The following is a 19,272-nucleotide window of genomic DNA, read 5'->3' as shown; positions in this document are numbered from 1 at the left end:
TCAGTGCTTGACAACAGGCACAACTAAGGTTTTATAAGCAAAGACATTGGAAATTATATTTAAATTTGTGTCTTTCTGTGAAGCCCAGAGGTAAATACTATTTTTCAAAAATGTCTAGAAGGTAAAGGCTAAAAAGCAGTGAGGAATGTAAACTGTTTCATGCATAAAATCATTCCAATAAAAAGTAAATAGCAGAAGAAGGGTTATATAACTAAAATATGCAAAACCAAATGGAAAAACTCACTACTGTGGTTTCTTGAAAACATCAGATGGATCTCAATTCTCCAACCTTACATGATCCTGCCCTGCTCTTCAGTTTGGCTTTGCTCACAATAAAGCACCTATTTTTATGTCCTATTCCTGCCTCCAACCAGAGCTGAAGCCTCCGGCTTGACCAGCTCATAACCTGATTTGGCCTCTGACAATATTTGGTGGGCCACAAATGGCTTCTCATCTTTCCAAACTTTGACAACACCCTTTTGATTAACACACAACCTCTGAGAATATGTTTCCATCTACAAAGGATGTATTTAATTCCATTAGCAATTAAAAATCTAAGGAAAACCATTAAAAAAGCTCTGCAGTGGTCCAGCTCCATCTCACAGCATCATTAAAATTATGTGTCCTGAATATAGTTAAGAAGGGAAGGAAGAAAAAAGGCCAAATCCTCATAACCAGCAGTTTACTCAGCTCAGTAGCAGCAGTTTCATTGTCAGATGAATTTGGCGTTTACTCAGGCACCTGATCTTCAAATCCCTTACTTAAATCTCAGTTTCTTCACCTTGACAGCACTCAAAATTCCCATTCTTTCAAAAGGAAGGAGGTAAAAGGATTTCTGACAAAAAAATAATCAAGATGTTTCACAGAGAAGGCAGATCTTTCTAATAAAAAGCTTTGTAATAGCTGGAAAAAAACGGTAGCTATGCAATTGGAAAATTTCACTAATAAATATCTGAATTATGCATCTGTCATTCTATTGGAAGACAATTACGTTGGGTTTTTTTCTCGCCATCTAATTAATTCACTAATGGTTTTGTTTACCAAACAGGCTAAAGGCTATAATAAATTTGATTGCACTTCATAATCTGTGGCCAGATTTCTCTTAAAACATGAATAAAAATGAAAAATGCTGTACTGTCCATTATATGAAGGCCTTGTATAGCCCCAGTAAAATGTGGCTGCAACAAAGGCTTCGGTTTTATGTGTATGTCTTCATTAATATCCATATTGTAAAGGAGTTTAGCTTTCAGTAGCCACCATCAAGCCAAAATGACTTCAAGGGGATCTCGTCTAGTATATGACACCATAAAACATTTTCATTAATGGCTTGGATTATGAAATAAGAAGAATGTTATTAACTTTGCAACTATTAAAATCAAGCCAGAGAGGTCTGGGAGCACTTTTGAGAAAAGCAAGGGAATTAAACTAATTTTTACAAATTGAAGCAATGACTTGAAATAAAATGGACACCATTTAGCAGTGGCAAAGTGCTGCCCCTAGCTGTCCAGCTCTATCTGATCAGAGGAAGGTCCAGGTTGGACTAATGTGCCTGGTTTGGGCATCGCTCTAAAGAGGTGAGAGCCAGCTGGAGACTGAGGAACAAGAACTATCACAGGCCTAGAAAGCACGAATTAGATGTAAAGCTCAAAAGCGGCACATTCTTTTAAAGAAAAGAGTTCTTCAGGTTCATGCGATAACAGTCTTCAAACACGTACAACCCAGCCTCAAGGGTTGTATGCGTTTGTGTTTCAAGCCTACCACAGGCTACAGCAGGGAGATGTTAAACATTAGGGAAAACCTTCTTAGGAACATCCTTCCCTGAAGACTTTAACAAGAAATTAAGGAAAACTGTTCAGAAGTGGTTAGGTATACTTGACTCTGCCTGGATGATAATCTCTTCAGGTCCCTTCCAGCCCAAGGTTTAATGGCCACATAGTTGAAGTGTGTGCTCTAAGTGCCACCAACTTCCACAAAACTGCTGAAAGTTAAAGAATATGATTAAATGTTTTGTCAAGTCAGGGCTAAAAACTGAGACTTTCCTTATACTGCCTATTGCCTGCTGCCTTCAGGATGTCCCACACCTTATGTTATCCACAGGACTGCAGAAGGCACAGCTCCCTCCAAGCTTGTACGTGCAGGGACGGTGGGTAAGTTTATAGGTTTTCACTGGCGTATCTGTCCTGAGAAGTGAAGAAAGGTGTAGCTGAAAGCAAGTCTCAATCAAGCTTGTGATGGGGTGTGGAGAAAATGCATTATTTTTGTGATTTTATAACAACAGGAGTGATTTAAAATCTCTTTCCCCCATCACCGAGTGATTGTTGGAAGTGATAACTGTGTAAATCAATGTAACGAAAAGGCATGTGTTCAGGCACGGACCCGATTTTCAGTCTACCTGTGCTCAGCCATCACTGACATGAATTGATTTTGCAGCAATAATGACTCTTATCCTGTATGTTCAGATACTACAATACATTTATTTCAGAGCTGTCTAAAATAATCTTGATTTAAATCCAAAATAACTGACCGGGGGCAGATGATTAGAAGCACAGAACATAAATAAAAAGGAAATTATAGAACAAAGACAAGAACAATTAAGTTCAGGAGAGATGATTTATGAAGGCTGAGGATACCTGACCTACATCCCTGTCCTCTGCAAAGTGGTGCTTTGTGGGACATGAACCTGAGATGACACTCCCTGTTTCAATGTATTATTGAGGCACCTGGATCCCAACACAGAAGATGCTTAATTGACATAGTGCTGAGAAGCTGAGCTGCAACAAATAGTGGATGCATCTGTTAATCCATGCTATTAAAAACCAAAAAGTCTGCTCCTACTGTTTTCTTTCTGCCCTCCTAGGAGAGGTGTCCACCAGCTGGGCAAGCCATGTCCCAGAGCAGCTTGCACCTACTTGGCAGCCGCCTGAAATGCAGGAGGGTTGTCCTAGGAATGTGGCACCAGGCAGCCTTGGGCAGACTGTGGTCTCTGCAACCTGCCTGTTTGCTTTGCAAACACTTGAGGATCACACAGGCCCTGCTACAAGTGAACAAAAGCCTTTATGTGCTCTTGTTCCAGTGGCAGAGCTGATCCCTGTCTAAAATAGCACAGCCACTACTCAGCTGGTTTCCCCCCTTGAGAGAAGCCTGGATAAAAGTTGATTCCTTGGTCCAGATGTGGATGAAAAGGAAGAACAGCATCCACAATGACAAGATAGGTTTCAAGAGGCATCAGGTAGCCATCAAAAAAACTGAGCAAATGACATTCAACACCAATGCAAATATGTGGGAAATGTCTCTTGACACACAAAAAATACAACTACTTAGAAAAGCAAGACAAAAAGATATTTCCACCTGTAATCTCCACAGAATTGAAAACAATTGAAATTTTAGGCTGTTTCGCCTAAAAGTCATGTACTTGTGTATGAATGCATTGAAGGGGTGACCTCTCCAAACAGCCAGCATTCACAGAAGTGCCTGGAAAACCAGCATGTATTTATACAAACCACACCCCAAAATTAGGAAATTAAAATGCAGACCAATGGGAGCATTATTTTTTCTTGGCCAGCAAGACTCATACAAAGTCCTAGACATTCCACTTTCCAACCAGACACCAGCAGTTGCCCTCTTAAAGGGTATGGAGATGCCTTGGGCAGCGCTTACCCACAGCAGCCAACATTAAGCTATGAAAATCCTCTTCCTTGCAATGTGCTTTATTTATTTGATCAATTTTACTCTTGAAAAGTGCAAAGATGTGAATGTTTTCTATGAAGAAACTCCAATACTGCTGTACACTAGCAGGCACACTAACACACTCAGGCAATAAAAGAGTCAATCCCTCCAATACATTTTGCATTAATTCATTTTTTTAGCCTTAAATCACAAAACATATTTTTCATGGAGAAGACAGAAGCAAGAGGTAGCAATTATAGGCTCGATTTTGACAAAAAAATATATTTCTTGTTTTAATAACAGAATTTCCCTCAGTGGTAAAGAAAAAAAATAAGATCTGGAGTGTTAAGCTAAATGTTTAAGTATCTTTTATCCTTCTGTGTGCAATTCAGTATTAGTCAAGGACTACAGAAAATTACTTTAACCAGTATTTTTCTGCTTAGGAGAGAGGCACTCACTCCTGAAGAAAACCCCTACAAGGTGATGGAAATATTTTTCTCATCAGTAGCCTTTGGCAGGCTGCATAGGTGACACCAGGGCTTAAAGGAGGCTTCTGAGACTTGGACATCTCCTTAGAATTAAATATTTCTACCTGATTCTGATCTAATACACTGAAGTGACAGAACACATCCACTCCTGCACACCCAGCCAAGTGTCATACATCGCTAAGATTTAGTTTTTGTCAACAACTTAAAGCTTCCAAATTAATTCTGTGAGCAGCCAGAGGTAGAGGACTGGCCCACGGCCATCAGTAACAGTCCAAATTGCTTTCATATCTATGTGGTTTGAGGGTCCCATAAGCAACCCCTCATGAAGACAAACTTCTGCACCTTCCCAGGAACATCTTGAGGTTTTCAAACATCTTGACAGCGTGCATCAAAGAAGTCTTAAATATGAAAAAAAATCTCATAAGCTTCAAAACGAGCCCCAAACTGGTGGGTCCCACACTACAGGTCACCTCAGGTAGAGAAGCTAGCAGGGATGTTAATTCAGGAGACAATTCTCCTGAGATTTATGCTATTGTCAACAGAAGGTGAAGGGCCTTCAGAAGAGAGGCTGAGTGCAACCCGAATTAAACCCCTGCTCTAAAGCACCCTCAGCAGCAGATGACTATAGAAGGCGTGGGGAAAGGACAGCCTTCCCAGGCTATGGAGGAGCTCTTGTGACTCTCTTCCAAAACAACAGTTGCTAAGAGCAAATAAATAAATAAATAGATAGATAAATAATACATACAAACCCAAACCCCAGGAAGGGACCAGCGTTCTCACATACACGCTTTCTTCTGCATGATTTTACATACATCCAAACGGGGAAAGTCAGACACAAATCACATGGAGTGAGTTGCACTTTTAACACAGAATTTACCTGTTATGTCACAAATAATCACCCAAACACTTAATTTTGCTAGTTTTCCAATTCCCAGCACTACACATGTTTTTCCCTCCCGCAGGGTTATGGAGCGGGGATTTCCCCCAAATTCTGTGATGGCAGCAGTAACTGTTCCCTTTACTGTTCCTAATTTACAGGAGTTCCTAACATACTGTACAAGTGTCCAGTATCAGAAGCTCCTCTGTGGTCAGCACTGTGATGAAAACTAAGCTCCCTCTTTCTATTCTAAGTTTTTAGTTTTATGTGATATTACAAACGGGTCATGCAACGGCTACCATTTCAGTCTCCTCCTGCTTGGACTTTATTTTAATGAAGACTGCAGAGCTCTAAATCCAAGCAGCACAAAAAGCAAGCTCAGATCTTGTCCTTTCTTTAAAATTCTGCAAAAAATAAGTAGTTTTCTGTGAAGTGTCATAGTTCAGACATTGAATGTACAGCTTTCATGACAACCAAGTAGAACTATCTCCAGACCTGAATTAGAAACTTAGAAGAGACATTGTAATATTAATCCAACTTTGGTTAAGTAAAATTTTAGGCTGCTCTTTCAGTCTTAGCCCTCACCAGCCACAAAATTATTCAGGTTGTTTTTAAAAGGCAATCAATGCCATAAACACAGGACCACTTGGAGAGAGGTGTGTGCTTATCTCTCAACTTAGTACGTAAATCTCAACTTAGTACGTAAATACTTCCTGGTAACTGCAAAGCATTTATTTTTTTATTATTATATTTTTATTTATAAATTTATATATTTATTTATAAATAATTTATAAATTTATATATTTATTTATAAATATTTTTATTTATCAGGAAATGTAATTCAGCTTTCTTCAACCATTAGAAAACATGTAATCCCATCACCTCATTTTCTTCCAGGTGATAATAACAGGTGATTATTCAGGTGATAATAACAAAGAAAAATTGAAAGACTCGTAACACAGTATTTATTCTAGGACATCACACAAATTTCAAAGAAAAAAAGTTCACCTACCAGCTCAACTCGTCCAAACCCTCCTACTCCAAGGGTGTCAATGATGTTGAAATCAGACAGTTTCAGGTTGGCGAAGAAGGCAGCTTCGGCTTCATATCTGGATTTTTTTATGCGAAAAAATGGAAATCTCTTAGAGGTGCAAACATGAGTACTGTGCAATACCATACCCAAATGGCATGAGTGTGGAACAGCTTTTACCTGCTTGATTTCCATCTTATCTCTTACAGTTTGCTTTTATTCACACTCATCGTTTTGCTGGTCCCAATTACAGTATTGCTCCGATGTGCACGGTTTTCCAAGTGAGAAAAGCAAACATACCTACTGCATGCCTACAATGCAAATGTCTGGTACTGCAATTCAGCTCCAGTTACCCAGCAAATGCTACATTTTGACATTTTCTATTGATCTTCTCGTGGGTGGGGTTTTTTTTTGGTGTCTTTAAGTATTTTTGGAAGATAAAGTCTCTCATAGGAGTTTCTCTTATCCACAGGCTGGCAGTAGTTTCTATAAATGTTTATTGAAAGTGGCAAGATCATTAAGGTCCCTGGAGAGAAATCACAGCCAGGTTTTATGAAATTAGATCCAATAAGCTGCGGGCTGGTGTGCAAATGCCTGGAATGAATGACTTCAGTCACATATCAACATTCCTATAAGAATATCTTCACTTCTTTTCCTTCTAATAAATTCACTAATAAACGTCCCAACCCAGGAGGTCCCAAAATCCAGATGCTCTTTCTTTAGCCCATGTCCAACTGGCTCACAACACAAGTTCACCAAGCCCTTGACTAAGGAAGCATGCAAATCGAACACATGCAAGTCTGCCAAAATAAGCTTCCCATGACTATCCTCATGAATATGATTCCTCTAAAATAGCTCCTTGTCAAGGTTTACAGTATTTTTAGAAAGGCTCAGAGGGGAAATGGATGAACAGGATCCACCCACTCAATAAAGTTTGACATTCAGCTGCTGGAGAAGTCCCTGTGCATGTACAACCTTTGGCTGCTGCTGACACAGACTTGTACGGGAAAAGAGTATTGACGGGATTATGGAGAGAGGCATGGAGGGTCCAAAGGGGAGGTGGCTTGGTTTTCAGTACTCAATTTTAGCCACAGTATCTTGCAATTAACATAGACTATAATCCACTATTTCACCTAGATGCTTCATTTCTGCATGATAACACTAGTGTAAAGATAAAACATCATTGTGTTAAGCAGGATCATATATACATATCCACCAGTCTATCTTTTTAATGTACCTCATCCGTCACACCCGTCTCTAATTCAATAATGGAATGGAAGTGATTAACTGACTTATTCCCTTCAAACTACCTTCTTTAGTCTATTTAAAACCACAATGACATTGTGACAGAAAGAAAAAAAATTAAAGTTAAAAGTGAAAAATAAAAAGAGGTTTCAAGAAATGTGAAAGGTCACATCATCAAGCCCCAAATCCAGTGCAATAAAGTGCAATTTTGTCTTAGAGGTGCTGTCAACAAATTACTTACGCTCTGCTTTATTATTTATACTGTCATCAGATCCTCTCAGTGACCTTGCTCCTGTGTCCACAGCAGCCTGATGCATCCGACTTTGGAAACCAATCACTACCAAGCCTGCTTTGAACTTGGGATAACCTTGTATGACACAGCTGCTTATCGATTGCTTTATACTCATCATGAGGTGCATACTAAAGCTGTCACTAAAAAAAATCTGCTAAATGAAAGACATATTTATATGTTCACTTCTAAATCACAGCAGACACATTGTTCTAGGGGTGACAGAGCAATGAGATGGGTCTAATTTTCATGACAAATGTATAAACCCATTAAATACCCTTAATGATTTATAATTGCTAGGAAGATAAAATCCCAGCATGGAAAATTTTGCTTGAACAGTCAAACAACGGAGGCAAAGTTTCAGGTCAAGAAGCCCTGCATTACTTTGCCCAGGCTTGGGAGTGGAAGGAAGCCATCTCATGCTCCCAGGGAGGCAGGGGGCCAGCTACTCTGTCTTCTCCCCTGAGCAGCTAGTGAGGATTTCTCAGTGCTGAGCAAGCACGGGTGAGAGATGCTGAACAGAAGTATGTCAGAAAGGTTAGGGTCTGCAAAAACATATGGGACAGAGAGGAGAAATGCTTTTTTCTCTGTAATACCTCTTATCCTGAAAGACAGCCAAGTCCTACAAAAATAACATATAGTTCACATCAGGCGATGTGAGAGGACAAAAACTAGCTAAGACATAGCATGGTGCTGGCAAAGCAAGCAGGATGCTAGTCCCATCCCCTGCAAATTCCACCACTTCTCACTAAAGTCCCTCGGTTCGATGGGAGACGGGATCTTCCACTACAGTCCCAACTTCTTCATCGTTTTGTGTGTTGTCACAGAAGCTGAAAGCTCTGCTGACGGCTTTTGAAGTAAAAAAAATCTCAATTTATTATTTTTCTTAGAAAATGTATTTGCAGCATTATTGTGATTGTTTTTTTGAAATCTCTTGGCTAATTCTCTTTGACAGACTGCTTATGTGTAGTTAGTACAGACAAGTGCAATGAGGCATATAAAGTAAATCGGAGGCAGTTTTATAGATGCTGTGCAACAGGCATCCAAAACCCAAAAGAAATTCCAAAAATATATAGTGAAACCAAAACACATGTAAAATCAAGCAAGCAAGGCCTTCCCATGCTCAGTTACAATAGTCACATCTGAATTGTTTTATTCCCACCTACAAAGGTCCAAGTCCACTTTCAAATCAAATTCCTATGAACTAACAGGAGTTATGCACTTCAGCACTGCAAAGTTTAAGAATAAATCTCTTCATTCACTTAAATATTATTTTTTTAAAGAATCTTCAGTCACTGTCCCTGCCCATAGCAGCGGGGTTAGAACTAGCTGATCTTTAAGGTCCCTTCCAACCCAAGCCATTCTATGATTCTAAATAAGAATACCAAAATGCAAATATTCCCAAGCCATCTCCTAAATCAGAAATCGGGATATAATCCTCATCCTGAAATTTAGAATATGAATTCAGCTTCTGCCCTCCAACTTCCTTAAATTGAGTGTGCCGCTCCCTAAACAAAAATTCCCAAGGTTTTGCAACATGTGCTCCTTGCTTGACTAAGTAATAGTGAAACACATACGTGATGTCTTTAATTTATCACCTCCAAAAGAACAGAGACACTTTCAAGACATTGGGAGGGCAGTGCAAAGACATACAGAAGACATTTAAAAATTAATATTGGTGTGTCTGTAGGAAAATATTTGGTTCTGGACCTGGTTGAAAAGATTTGCTGTGCTCAGACACTGTGGGGGGATGCTTGGGATATTCCTTGGGTATATAACAGAGATGGGATGAATGGTAGAGACAGTTTGACCACACTTGTGCAAGATGACGTGGAAGTAACTCAGCACTCTGTGGGAAAAACACATGTGTGCCAGGTCAGGGTGTATTTCTTCTGGGTACGACTTTGCAGATGCCACAGCCTCTTCCCATCTGGTAACTTGGCAGTCTAATGAGAAAGGCAGTTATATTCTAAATATGCAGCCATATGCTGGTGCTCTGAGACTTTTCAAACAAGAAAATGATTTTTTGACCCCTGGAAGAGTGGGTGATTTAAGTTCTTAAATTAATATATAAGAGGTGTAGTATTGGGAAGACATCTTAGGCAAGCTTGGAGGCATGAATGCAGATCAGCATCACACCCACAATCAGTGACACTCTGGAGCTACACAGATGCAAGACTCAAACTTTCTCTGCTGAGATTTCTGGGGTTTTCTGACTCCAGTTGAATTATACATAATTAAAAAAAGAACCCTTCTCCAGGTATTTTGTTAATTGTGTTTCTTGCCCTAGCTATCACAGGCCAAAATGCCTGGAAAATCATAGCTGGAAGTGTGCAAAAAGGAAAGATACATGTGTGATCTAAATAGGAAGAAACAACGAAAAATCTGTTCCTTAATAAATAACATTTAAAATTAAGCTGAGATTTTAACTAGAGTTTGTGGGAGGCCATGTATCAACTTTCAATGCACTCTTAATGGGACTTTTTTGTTTATTGATACTGGGTTTTGTCACCTACCCTACAAACAAACCCTGCCAGAGCTTACAGTCCTGTAGCTAACAAGAGAAGTATCTTCCCCGTAGGGGATGTCAGGAAAGAGCAGAGGGGGACGTTCAGATCTATCTGAACACAAGCATCCTGCAGAATCGCCCAAGCTCTTCTCCAAGAGCTTTCTTGCAAATCTGGATGACAGAGATATCTACTGAAATCTCACTCAAATGACTGGCTTTCTGCAACAGTCTTGCCCTAACGAGTATCAGTGCCCTCGTATGGAAAAGCTGGGACTTGGAAGCACCAGTCTTTAATCTCCCTGCAAATAAAATATGTACTCCTAAGGAGCCGCTAATTAAAATGCCTTGATTCAGCCTCTTCAGCACGGATAGGCATCACATGCAAGAAACCAGAGTAATCAGGGGGTATCAGGAGTAAATACCATCATCCACATGTCCCATTACTTTGAAACAGCAGTGCAGAAGCCACAGCCCAAGCATTTGGGCAATGTCTGTTATGCAGAATGGGAAAAGAAAACATGTGGCTTCTTGCACTGTTGGAGGTTTCCAACCATTTAAATGAGTGATTGCCTCCTAGGATGACGATTACTCTGAGACACATTTCAAGCTTTTCCTCCCAAAACTACAAATCAAATAAAATCAAATAAATTAAAAAATCATCTTACCTAAGCAGCTAAAAAGGATAAATGAGAAAATATGAGGCGCAAAGTTATTATCCAACTGCTCAGCTTTACTAAACTAGCTCACAATTCTTATCACATGAGCTAAATGGTTGGGAAACATTAGAATCTGTTACCAAACTGTCATCTTGATAGAAAACTTGGCTTCTTTCCACCTGCATGCTGCCAGCTAGTAGTAAATTGCAACCAAATGGAAAGCAACCACCAACTCCCTGATACAAGCGAATGTAACCATTTTGGGTGGATAAACGCAGAATTTCAGAGCCTTCCTCAGTGACAGACACCTGCTTGTTTAACAGCTATTTTTTCAGCCTTATATTCAGTTTTGTTGGATGGCCTGATTATTATTGTATCACCCATTGTTGAGGCAATGCAATTCTGCAGATAGAAATACTGAATCTCTGCAAAGACTAGAAAAACTTGAGTTGCAATACTTGGATGGTGATGATTAGACCCAGCCTGCAAGAATACATATGTGAAATAAGCCTAAGAGCCACAGGTGAAGTGGGTGGAAAAATACATCACAAAAGGAAACTGTATTTTTGTGTCCACTAAAAAAGAGATTCCATCTTCTTATGGTTCTTAAGATACAGCTAAATTCTTAAGACACAGATAATTTATTTTCATTATGCTGCTTCAACCAATGCAGCACTTAAAAAAAATACTTTGTGATAAATGAAAGCCAAAATTCCCTCAAATTTTCAGTTTTGTCACTATTTTTTCTATACATCTGAACAAACATATTTTAGACCTGGTGAAATAATGCACCTGGGTCTAATCTACTCATGGCACCTGGCTGCTGTTTGCCTGCCTGGTATCCTGAAGTCACAGCAGGCTTTTTGGATTGGATTCACGTTATTGACTTAAGAGAGATGCAATTCCAAACATAAATGAAAAGTGGCAGAGGACATGGATCAAATTCATGTAACAAGGAGGCTTTGTTATCTGAAAGCAATGTAAGGAAGAGCAGATGCAGCAAATGGTGATAGGGCGCCCATGCCTTCCCTTCTGTGCTGGCCAGCCCTCTTCCCTGCCTGCTCAAATGACTCCAAAACCCTCAGGTTCATGTATTTCTGAGTGATTTTGGACAAGAGAAAAATCTATGAATGGTCATATGTGTGAAAGCAAAATAAAAAGTACCTCATGTACATCCACACAATATCCTTACCTTCAACTATGCCCTGTTTGAGTGGGACTCAGAAGATTTAGCCACAATCACGCAACAGACAGAAGCATGGCACAGTGACAGTGTATTTTACACAATCAGCAAGATCCAGAGCCTGGGAATGCCTGAAAGCAAATTCTTGAGTGGCACTGAGAGCAAATCTGTATTTCTTTATGGTGCATTGCCACTCATCCTCTCAGAGGTCCTACCCCGCATGCAAAACCCTTCTTATCTAGCATTTCCTCCAAATATCAATCCATTTGGATCAGTACAGTTTGGGGGGGTGTGTGTGTGTGTGCGGTGGGTATGTCCCTTGACAAAACATTGCAGCAAAATAAAAATAACCAAGGGTATCAACCCAAAACCCTCCTAGGGAAGACTCTTAACATGCTCATCAGACTTCTCTGAAAAGTCTGATTCTGCAAGGTAAATAGCACTCTCAGGTCTCCATGAACCTGTATTACCTGAAAAGGAGATGCTCGCCCCAAAATTACAGTCAGAACAGGCAGTGACAGCAGAGAATAACTAATTCCTAAATACCATCCCTCTATATGGGAAATACCTATGTTGTGTGTTTCTTCCTCCAGGCACCAGATACGCATCTCTCTCATGATGTAACAAATGCACCTTTTCACTTCCAAATGTCCCTTTCAGATAAATGCTGCTATCAGTAAGAACAAAAATATCAGGAAAAAGACCAGCTCTTTACCTACTTTACCGTCAATCCTATAATGTTACACTAAAGCTGAATTCATGTCAAGTTCTGTCACTTTATTGCAATTTATTAGTTTGTTCACAAATACAGGATCACATAATTGTTCCAGGACATCTCTATTGGCAGTGAAAGCAAGAGAATGCCAATGAAAGACACTGAGCTGTTGGATAAAAGTACCAGCACAAGCCATCTGTGATATCTCCCATTGGCAGTGAGGTCACTGTTGCCCACCTGGCCACGAGCTGTATTAACCAGGGTGCGCTGATATGCCATTGCCCTAAATCCAAATGGGGTTTTCTGCCCTTTCACAGAGACAATGAACTGATGGCATGTTAGTATGCCCATAAATAATTCCTGCCTGGTATTTGATATCCTAATGCTAACCCATTCCTGGGAGGGATGGGTACTATGGTGTTACCCACAGATCTTGACTTGCTGGAGAGGATTTACTTGTGGATGAGGATTTGCTGCCCTGCATCAAGGAAGACTAAGGAGAAGAACATAAAACTCGTCTTCTACTCTTCCATTTTTCATAGCTGCAAACAGCACTGAAAAAGTAAAAGATCTATATGAATCTACCTACATGTATCTGTAGACAGATAGAGGGAGAAAGTACAATAACTAATAACCCAGCTTTTCCTTATTTCAGGTCTCCTTCTTCCAGACCATCCTTCTGAGGTCAGTAGTGCAGTGGCTTTAACTCCCGATTTAGCTGCTACCACTTCCTTTTATGTCTTACACCTTCAAATGAAAATCCAAATCAAGAGGGATTTTGTTTGGATTTTTAAAAACAGTGTGCTAGTGGTGATAATGCAATTGAAAGCTACAGCTGCATGGACCATTGCATTGAAAAGAAAGGCTTTCTTTCTTTTCAAGTTCATGTTATCAGGGCTGGGAAATTCTCTTGGACCCAACCAGCACTTGAACTCACAGTGTACTTGCCTTCAGTGACTTTCACATCAGGAGAAATAGCATACCTCCTGGTTTAGATTTTCTTACAGAAAGTGAACATTTGAGTGGCAGCTAAAACAGACATTAAAGCTATGGCATCTCTAACTTCCTCTGGAAGGGGAAGGAGATCTGAAATTAAAAACATAAAGTTAAAAAACTAACAGATAAATAATCCCCCCCCCCCCCCCCCATTTTAAAAGTACATTACTTTCAGTTAGAACTTGGCAACATGAACATATTATGCTGTTATAATAAGCTGTGCTCATCGTAAGTTGTTTCAGTAGTTACACAAATAGAAGATTTGTTTGAATTATGGGGATTTGAAGACTTGCTATTGCATGGAGACTAATTTCACCGAGAAATCACTCAAATACAGTCAGTTAAAATAGCTCAGAAAGACCTTCTCATCATCCAGGGTCTTTAAAAAGTCTTAACTTCAAAGCTAATATTGTTGAACTCCTAAATGTGCCACCTTATTAAACAACTTCTATTTCTCTGTCTAGCAACAGTATGAGGCACTGCAGTGGGACCTTATCTGAACACAGGATGTGCAGAGAGCATCTTATTGGGAAAAACTCCCTTAAAATCCAAATTTCACCTTTTTTTTCCCCAGACGTTTGCTGTGGGATCCGCTCCTCTTGTAACATGCACAACTGTTCCCATGTATTTAAGCTCACAACCAAACTGTTCAGAAAAAACAACCCTCCATTCTCCAAGCAGATTATAAGGGTTTTATGTAAATTTCCATGTATTTTGACTGCCCACACCCTGTTATACAAATCCACACAATGCTCATGTACCAGAATCCAGCAAAAATTTTGGAGGAAGAACCAAACAAACTGGGATATAAAATGCCAACTGACTGGGGGGGATAATGCCATACAGGTACGAAGCAGAGTGCTTTTACTAGAGCACAAAGTTATCAGGATGGATTTTAAGGAATAGGGTCTCTGGTTTTCACTGAAAGTCAAAAGGAGGTCATCACTGAAATGCGTATTTTATTTTCTAGATGCATATGTTTCTCCTTCAACTTTTAATGAAACAGCCTGATGCTCCCAACAGGACTGTCTCTCCAGGTCCTACTTTGGGAAGTCCTGGTTTCAGCTTTGGTTAAAACAACATTTGTGTTTTTGTAATACGCCTAATGCCAAGAATGTCCTGAAATAGTTCAAACAAGATACTCTACAGAATTGACTGACTTAAAAAAACAAGACTTTAATGAATTTTAATTAAAAGGGGCAGAGGGAGGATGTGGAGGATTCCTTCCTCTGGTGGTGCTTCCTGTTCTGCACAGTATTAAAAGATATTGCTTAAGGAGGGGGTTTGTCTCTTCTCCACCCCCTCTTTTTATTCCTTTTTTTTAAACTCTGGATGTTGCTAGCCGGAGACCAAAGACACTGCCTCATTGCCATTGTATTACATCTCTATGTTGGCTCAGCAGTGAGGGATTGAACCCAAAATAGTTGCTGATAACACTGTTGTGTACGGTATGCTGGGTTAACTTGGGTAGGAAACTCATTGATGACAGTGGAAAAATAAAACATTAATAACTTTTTCTGACTCCAAGAAAGGCAGCAACAGCACAACCTGAAATTCCATGCTAAACAAAGTTTGGAGGAAAAGCAAATGATTCACAGCACCTCAAACGCTGCAATCAGACCTTGACATCTTAATTTCATTTCAATGAAAATAACATCAATACAAAATGAAAGTTCATTAAAAATTTTATTTATCAGCATCTTTTTTTCCTCAAATAAATTCATGTTCAAATCATGTATTTCTGTAAAGCATTTCCTTGACAATTGATAATTTTCATTAGAAAAATCCCTACCAGTTTTCCTTGAGCAATAGGTATTGTCAAAGTTGCCGGGTGGAAGAAATACTGGTTTACTATCCCTGCTCTACCCATATTCCAATATCATCATGTTTCGATGCCAGCAGGTATGCAGTACTGGGTTTTTTTTGAGTTTTACGGTGAGTTTTTTAATGACGTTCAGCTAAAATACTAACCCGCTAGCTAAAACATAGATATTATATGCTTTAGCTTACTATAGTCCACTGAGAGTTTCATGTTCTGAGCACCCCATCCCTACTTCCAAGAAGGCTTTTGGGGTTTTTGGTGGTGGTTTTTTTTGGTGTGTGTGTGTGTTTTTCTTTTTTCTTTTCTTCTTTTTTTTTTTTTTTTTTTTTTGTTTTACTATCCCCTACAGCTGTGCCCATTACAAGAGAAGTGTGGAGTAAGGATCAAATTGCAAAGAAACATTTATCACACTCTCAGACACATGCATTACAAAGAGAAAGCTCTCCTGACTGGCTAATGGGAATAAATTGAGAGCGCAATGCACTTCAGCTGGATTTTTTATCTTTGTAATGCCAGCACCCTGCAATACTATCTATGCCTTAATGGCCTTCTTGGCACATTTCTCTCCTCACATACCTACGCTAATATGAATAAGCAACCTTTCAGAACAAAATAGTAGATTTACGTTGTTGGGTTGCAGCATAACATCTAATATCCCATGGCAGGGTGACATGGCTAGAGTCAAATGCAGTTCATTGAAGGACTGCCAGAGACTTTTTGCCTATAGCATATTAATTCCTGTATAACTCTTCCTAAATCATGGGTCACTACCAAGACAAAATCTGGGTTTAAATCCCCAGATTCACCAGCTGAATCAGCTACAGTTTAGAATACTCGGCAATACTGAATTCTGTTGTAGCACTCACACCCTAACTTTTAAAGTAATACAAAGTCAGTGAAAAATAAACCTATCATGGTGACGTTAACTGCCCTTGAATAGTTTAGAAGGGGAAAAAAAAGTATTATGGTGAGGAAGAAGACAATTCACAACCTTCTGTCTATTCTCCTCATTAGCTCTGAATTTAACAGTTTGAATCTGTGGAAAGAAAATATATTTGCAAGATAAGGCATCAAGGGCTTTTCCTTTCACCTTTCTGATTGACTTTCCTTTGGAAAACACCAAGGAAAACCCGTGTTTATGAGAAGTACTCAGGAAAAGAAGCATTTCACCTTAAACCTCCCAAAATGACCTCTGTAGGGTCAATAAACCCCAGGTACCAAACTTGTTTCAAAGGTACCACTACATACCACAGAAGAACACTACATTTATTTTAAGGCAACTTGTTGGGAGTCACTGGGGAAGAGCTGTGGCCATGTTACAGCCTTGGAAAGTAAGATGTGATCTCAAGAAAAAAATCAGTCTAATTACAGCTTGAAATTGCTCAAATCACAGTTAGTTCTGCTTGTTGCTCTTCTACTTTACAAAATCTCACAATCTAATTGCAAATTGCTAATTAGAACCCATGAACTGCAAATTGGCTAATCTAAGGAAGTAAACACTAAATAGCCCTTTTGCCTCCAGCCTTAATGTAGTTGTTGCTTGCATAAGTAAAGGGTCACCATAGCAACAGCAATGATCAGATTAAGAAGATTTGGTTGCAGTTTTCTTCTCTTAGATTATTTAAAGAATGTGGAAAACAGATTGATATATTGCTTATGTTAGACGTACTTATCTTTCCAACTCACTGTGTTCACTACTTATTGCGTATTTGTTCAAGTTCCATGGGTTCCAGACAACAGCATGCTGCTATGTTCTTCCCTCATTTCTTTTTTCAAATGGCCCTAATCCTTTAGGAAAAAATAACTTGCTAGATGGTTTCTAACTTGATGGCTGCTAAAGCAGAGGTCTACCTTGAGTGAACTTGTGTCCCTTCTCCAAGGGCTGCCCAGAGGCATTTCTGCAATGTTTCCTGCAGCCTCTTCCAAATTCTCAAGTAGGACCATGTTTGATAGGACCTGGAGATGTTGCTGTAGCAGATGGATGAATAATGTTCTCTTAATCCAGTGGCTTCCCCACAATGCCCACAGATCATTAGTGAGAGCTACTTATTGTATTGGGGTGGTCGGACTAAATCTCCTGAAGCGTTACTGCAAAACCCTCAAGCTTTCATTCCTTTGGCCAATGTTGGAGTGCTCCAGCCATGCCGGCATTGCCAGTGGAAGTTGTTGCATCCTAATTTACGTTGAGAAATAAGGTGACATATAAGAGGAAGGCAGGGAGGAGGGGAATATTACATAAAATCCTACCAAAAAAGTGGGAGCCAGCAGGAAGTAGATTTTTCCTTACAAAGCAAGTACGTGTGCACACAAAGCGAGTTTTTTTGCTCTGCTTTTTTATTCTGGCAGACAGATGAAACTGTGGGAAGAGATCAGTGATACTGGGTTCCACATAACCAACCCCATCCTGGTATCACCCTGTGTCAGACCCGCTTTTAATTTATCTGCTAAGATTTTGCTTTCTTGTGTGAGTATCACTTTTGAAAGCAAAACCAATGTCTTGGGCCATGCAAGTCCTTTTGGCTCCATATGGGAAAGACTCTGCAAGAGGCAGAAAGTTTCCCCTGGAACTTAACAACTCTACACAAACAACAAAGTCCGGTATCTGGCAAAAGTCAAGAAAGAGCATCAAAATGAAGGGCCAATTTAAAGAAAAACCCGAGAAATAGAAAAAACAAAGCAACTGTTCATGCACGACCCCACAAACATCTAAGAAAGGTCTAAGAAAGAAGAATGGGAGAACTACATGGTCTAGCTCTCAACAAGGCTATGGCACAACAAACATATAGAAGGCATGAAATGACCATCACTGGGATGACATACTAGCAGCCACAGAAGACACTGGAAACATGAAGGCTACACCAAGTAGCCTGTCCTAAGGAAAGAGTGATTTATTGTGTTAAATCAGTTAACAAATCAAATTATCAAGTCATGCAGATAATCTGTAGATGGAAAATCCAGTCTAAGCAAGGAAGGAGTGTATTAGGATGTTACTGACCACCCATTGGATGGGCAAAAGTGGCTGTGATCTGCTGAAGGATTTCTGACAAGACTTCAGCAAAGACATCCAGCATGAGTACACAACAAATTCTAGATACACTATCTGTCAAGTCTAAACTTTTAGGCACAATTAATGATTATTTTAGGATGTGGCTAATCTGGCGGCCCAAGAACAAAGAAAACTTGTGACTTGAGGCTGAATGATATGCAAGACCTATTTCAAAGTACTACCATTGAAGAATCTCCCTGTAACAGAAACCATGATGTATTGAGATTCAAAGTGGCTGGAGGTCTGAAAAAATAGGTTTAAAATAAAAAAAATCACTCTCACACTCAAAAATTCAAAAACAGAATTCAAAGAGTAGCTAAAAGGGTTGATTAGAAGAATTGGATCTTAGCAGCAGCACGTAGGCATCTGGAAGCATATAGCAAACATACCATATATAAAATGTGGACCTAGGACGGGTCAAAAGGAAGTTGGTATGGCTGAACACCAGGATGAGACAGACATTAAAAGCAAGAAGGCATCCTTCAAATATGAAGTGGTTTCAAACAAATCAATAAAGAGAAAAGAAGAATGGAATCCTGTCCGGTTGAAAGGAAAACCACCATAAGGCAGGACAAAAAAATAATAATGCAACTAACAACTTCAAAAGGCTTAAAAATGAGTAATAAAGCCTTCTCAATCACAGCAGCAGCAAGGAGCCTGACCGTAGGGTGTAGGGTCTCCAGAAGCTCATGCTCTACAAAAAGCACACTGAGAAGAACAAAGCCATGTGAGAAAAGCTCAGTGCACTTT

The 19,272-nt window shown here is 39.6% G+C and overlaps 1 protein-coding gene across 2 annotated transcripts in view; it reads right to left on the bottom strand.

The window, feature by feature from the left end:
• PRKG1 (protein kinase cGMP-dependent 1) overlaps positions 1 to 19,272 on the bottom strand; it is a 504,212-nt gene that overhangs the window by 27,515 nt on the left and 457,425 nt on the right. For both annotated transcript variants that reach the window (XM_040607240.1, XM_040607238.1), the window contains exon 10: positions 6,044 to 6,140. In XM_040607240.1, coding sequence (XP_040463174.1) covers positions 6,044 to 6,140 — 97 coding nt within the window. The remainder of the gene's footprint in view (positions 1 to 6,043; positions 6,141 to 19,272) is intronic.

This window comes from Falco naumanni, chromosome 9, assembly GCF_017639655.2.
Source record: "Falco naumanni isolate bFalNau1 chromosome 9, bFalNau1.pat, whole genome shotgun sequence".
NCBI lineage: Eukaryota > Metazoa > Chordata > Aves > Falconiformes > Falconidae > Falco > Falco naumanni.
This window is presented reverse-complemented; position numbering and strand designations above follow the sequence as displayed.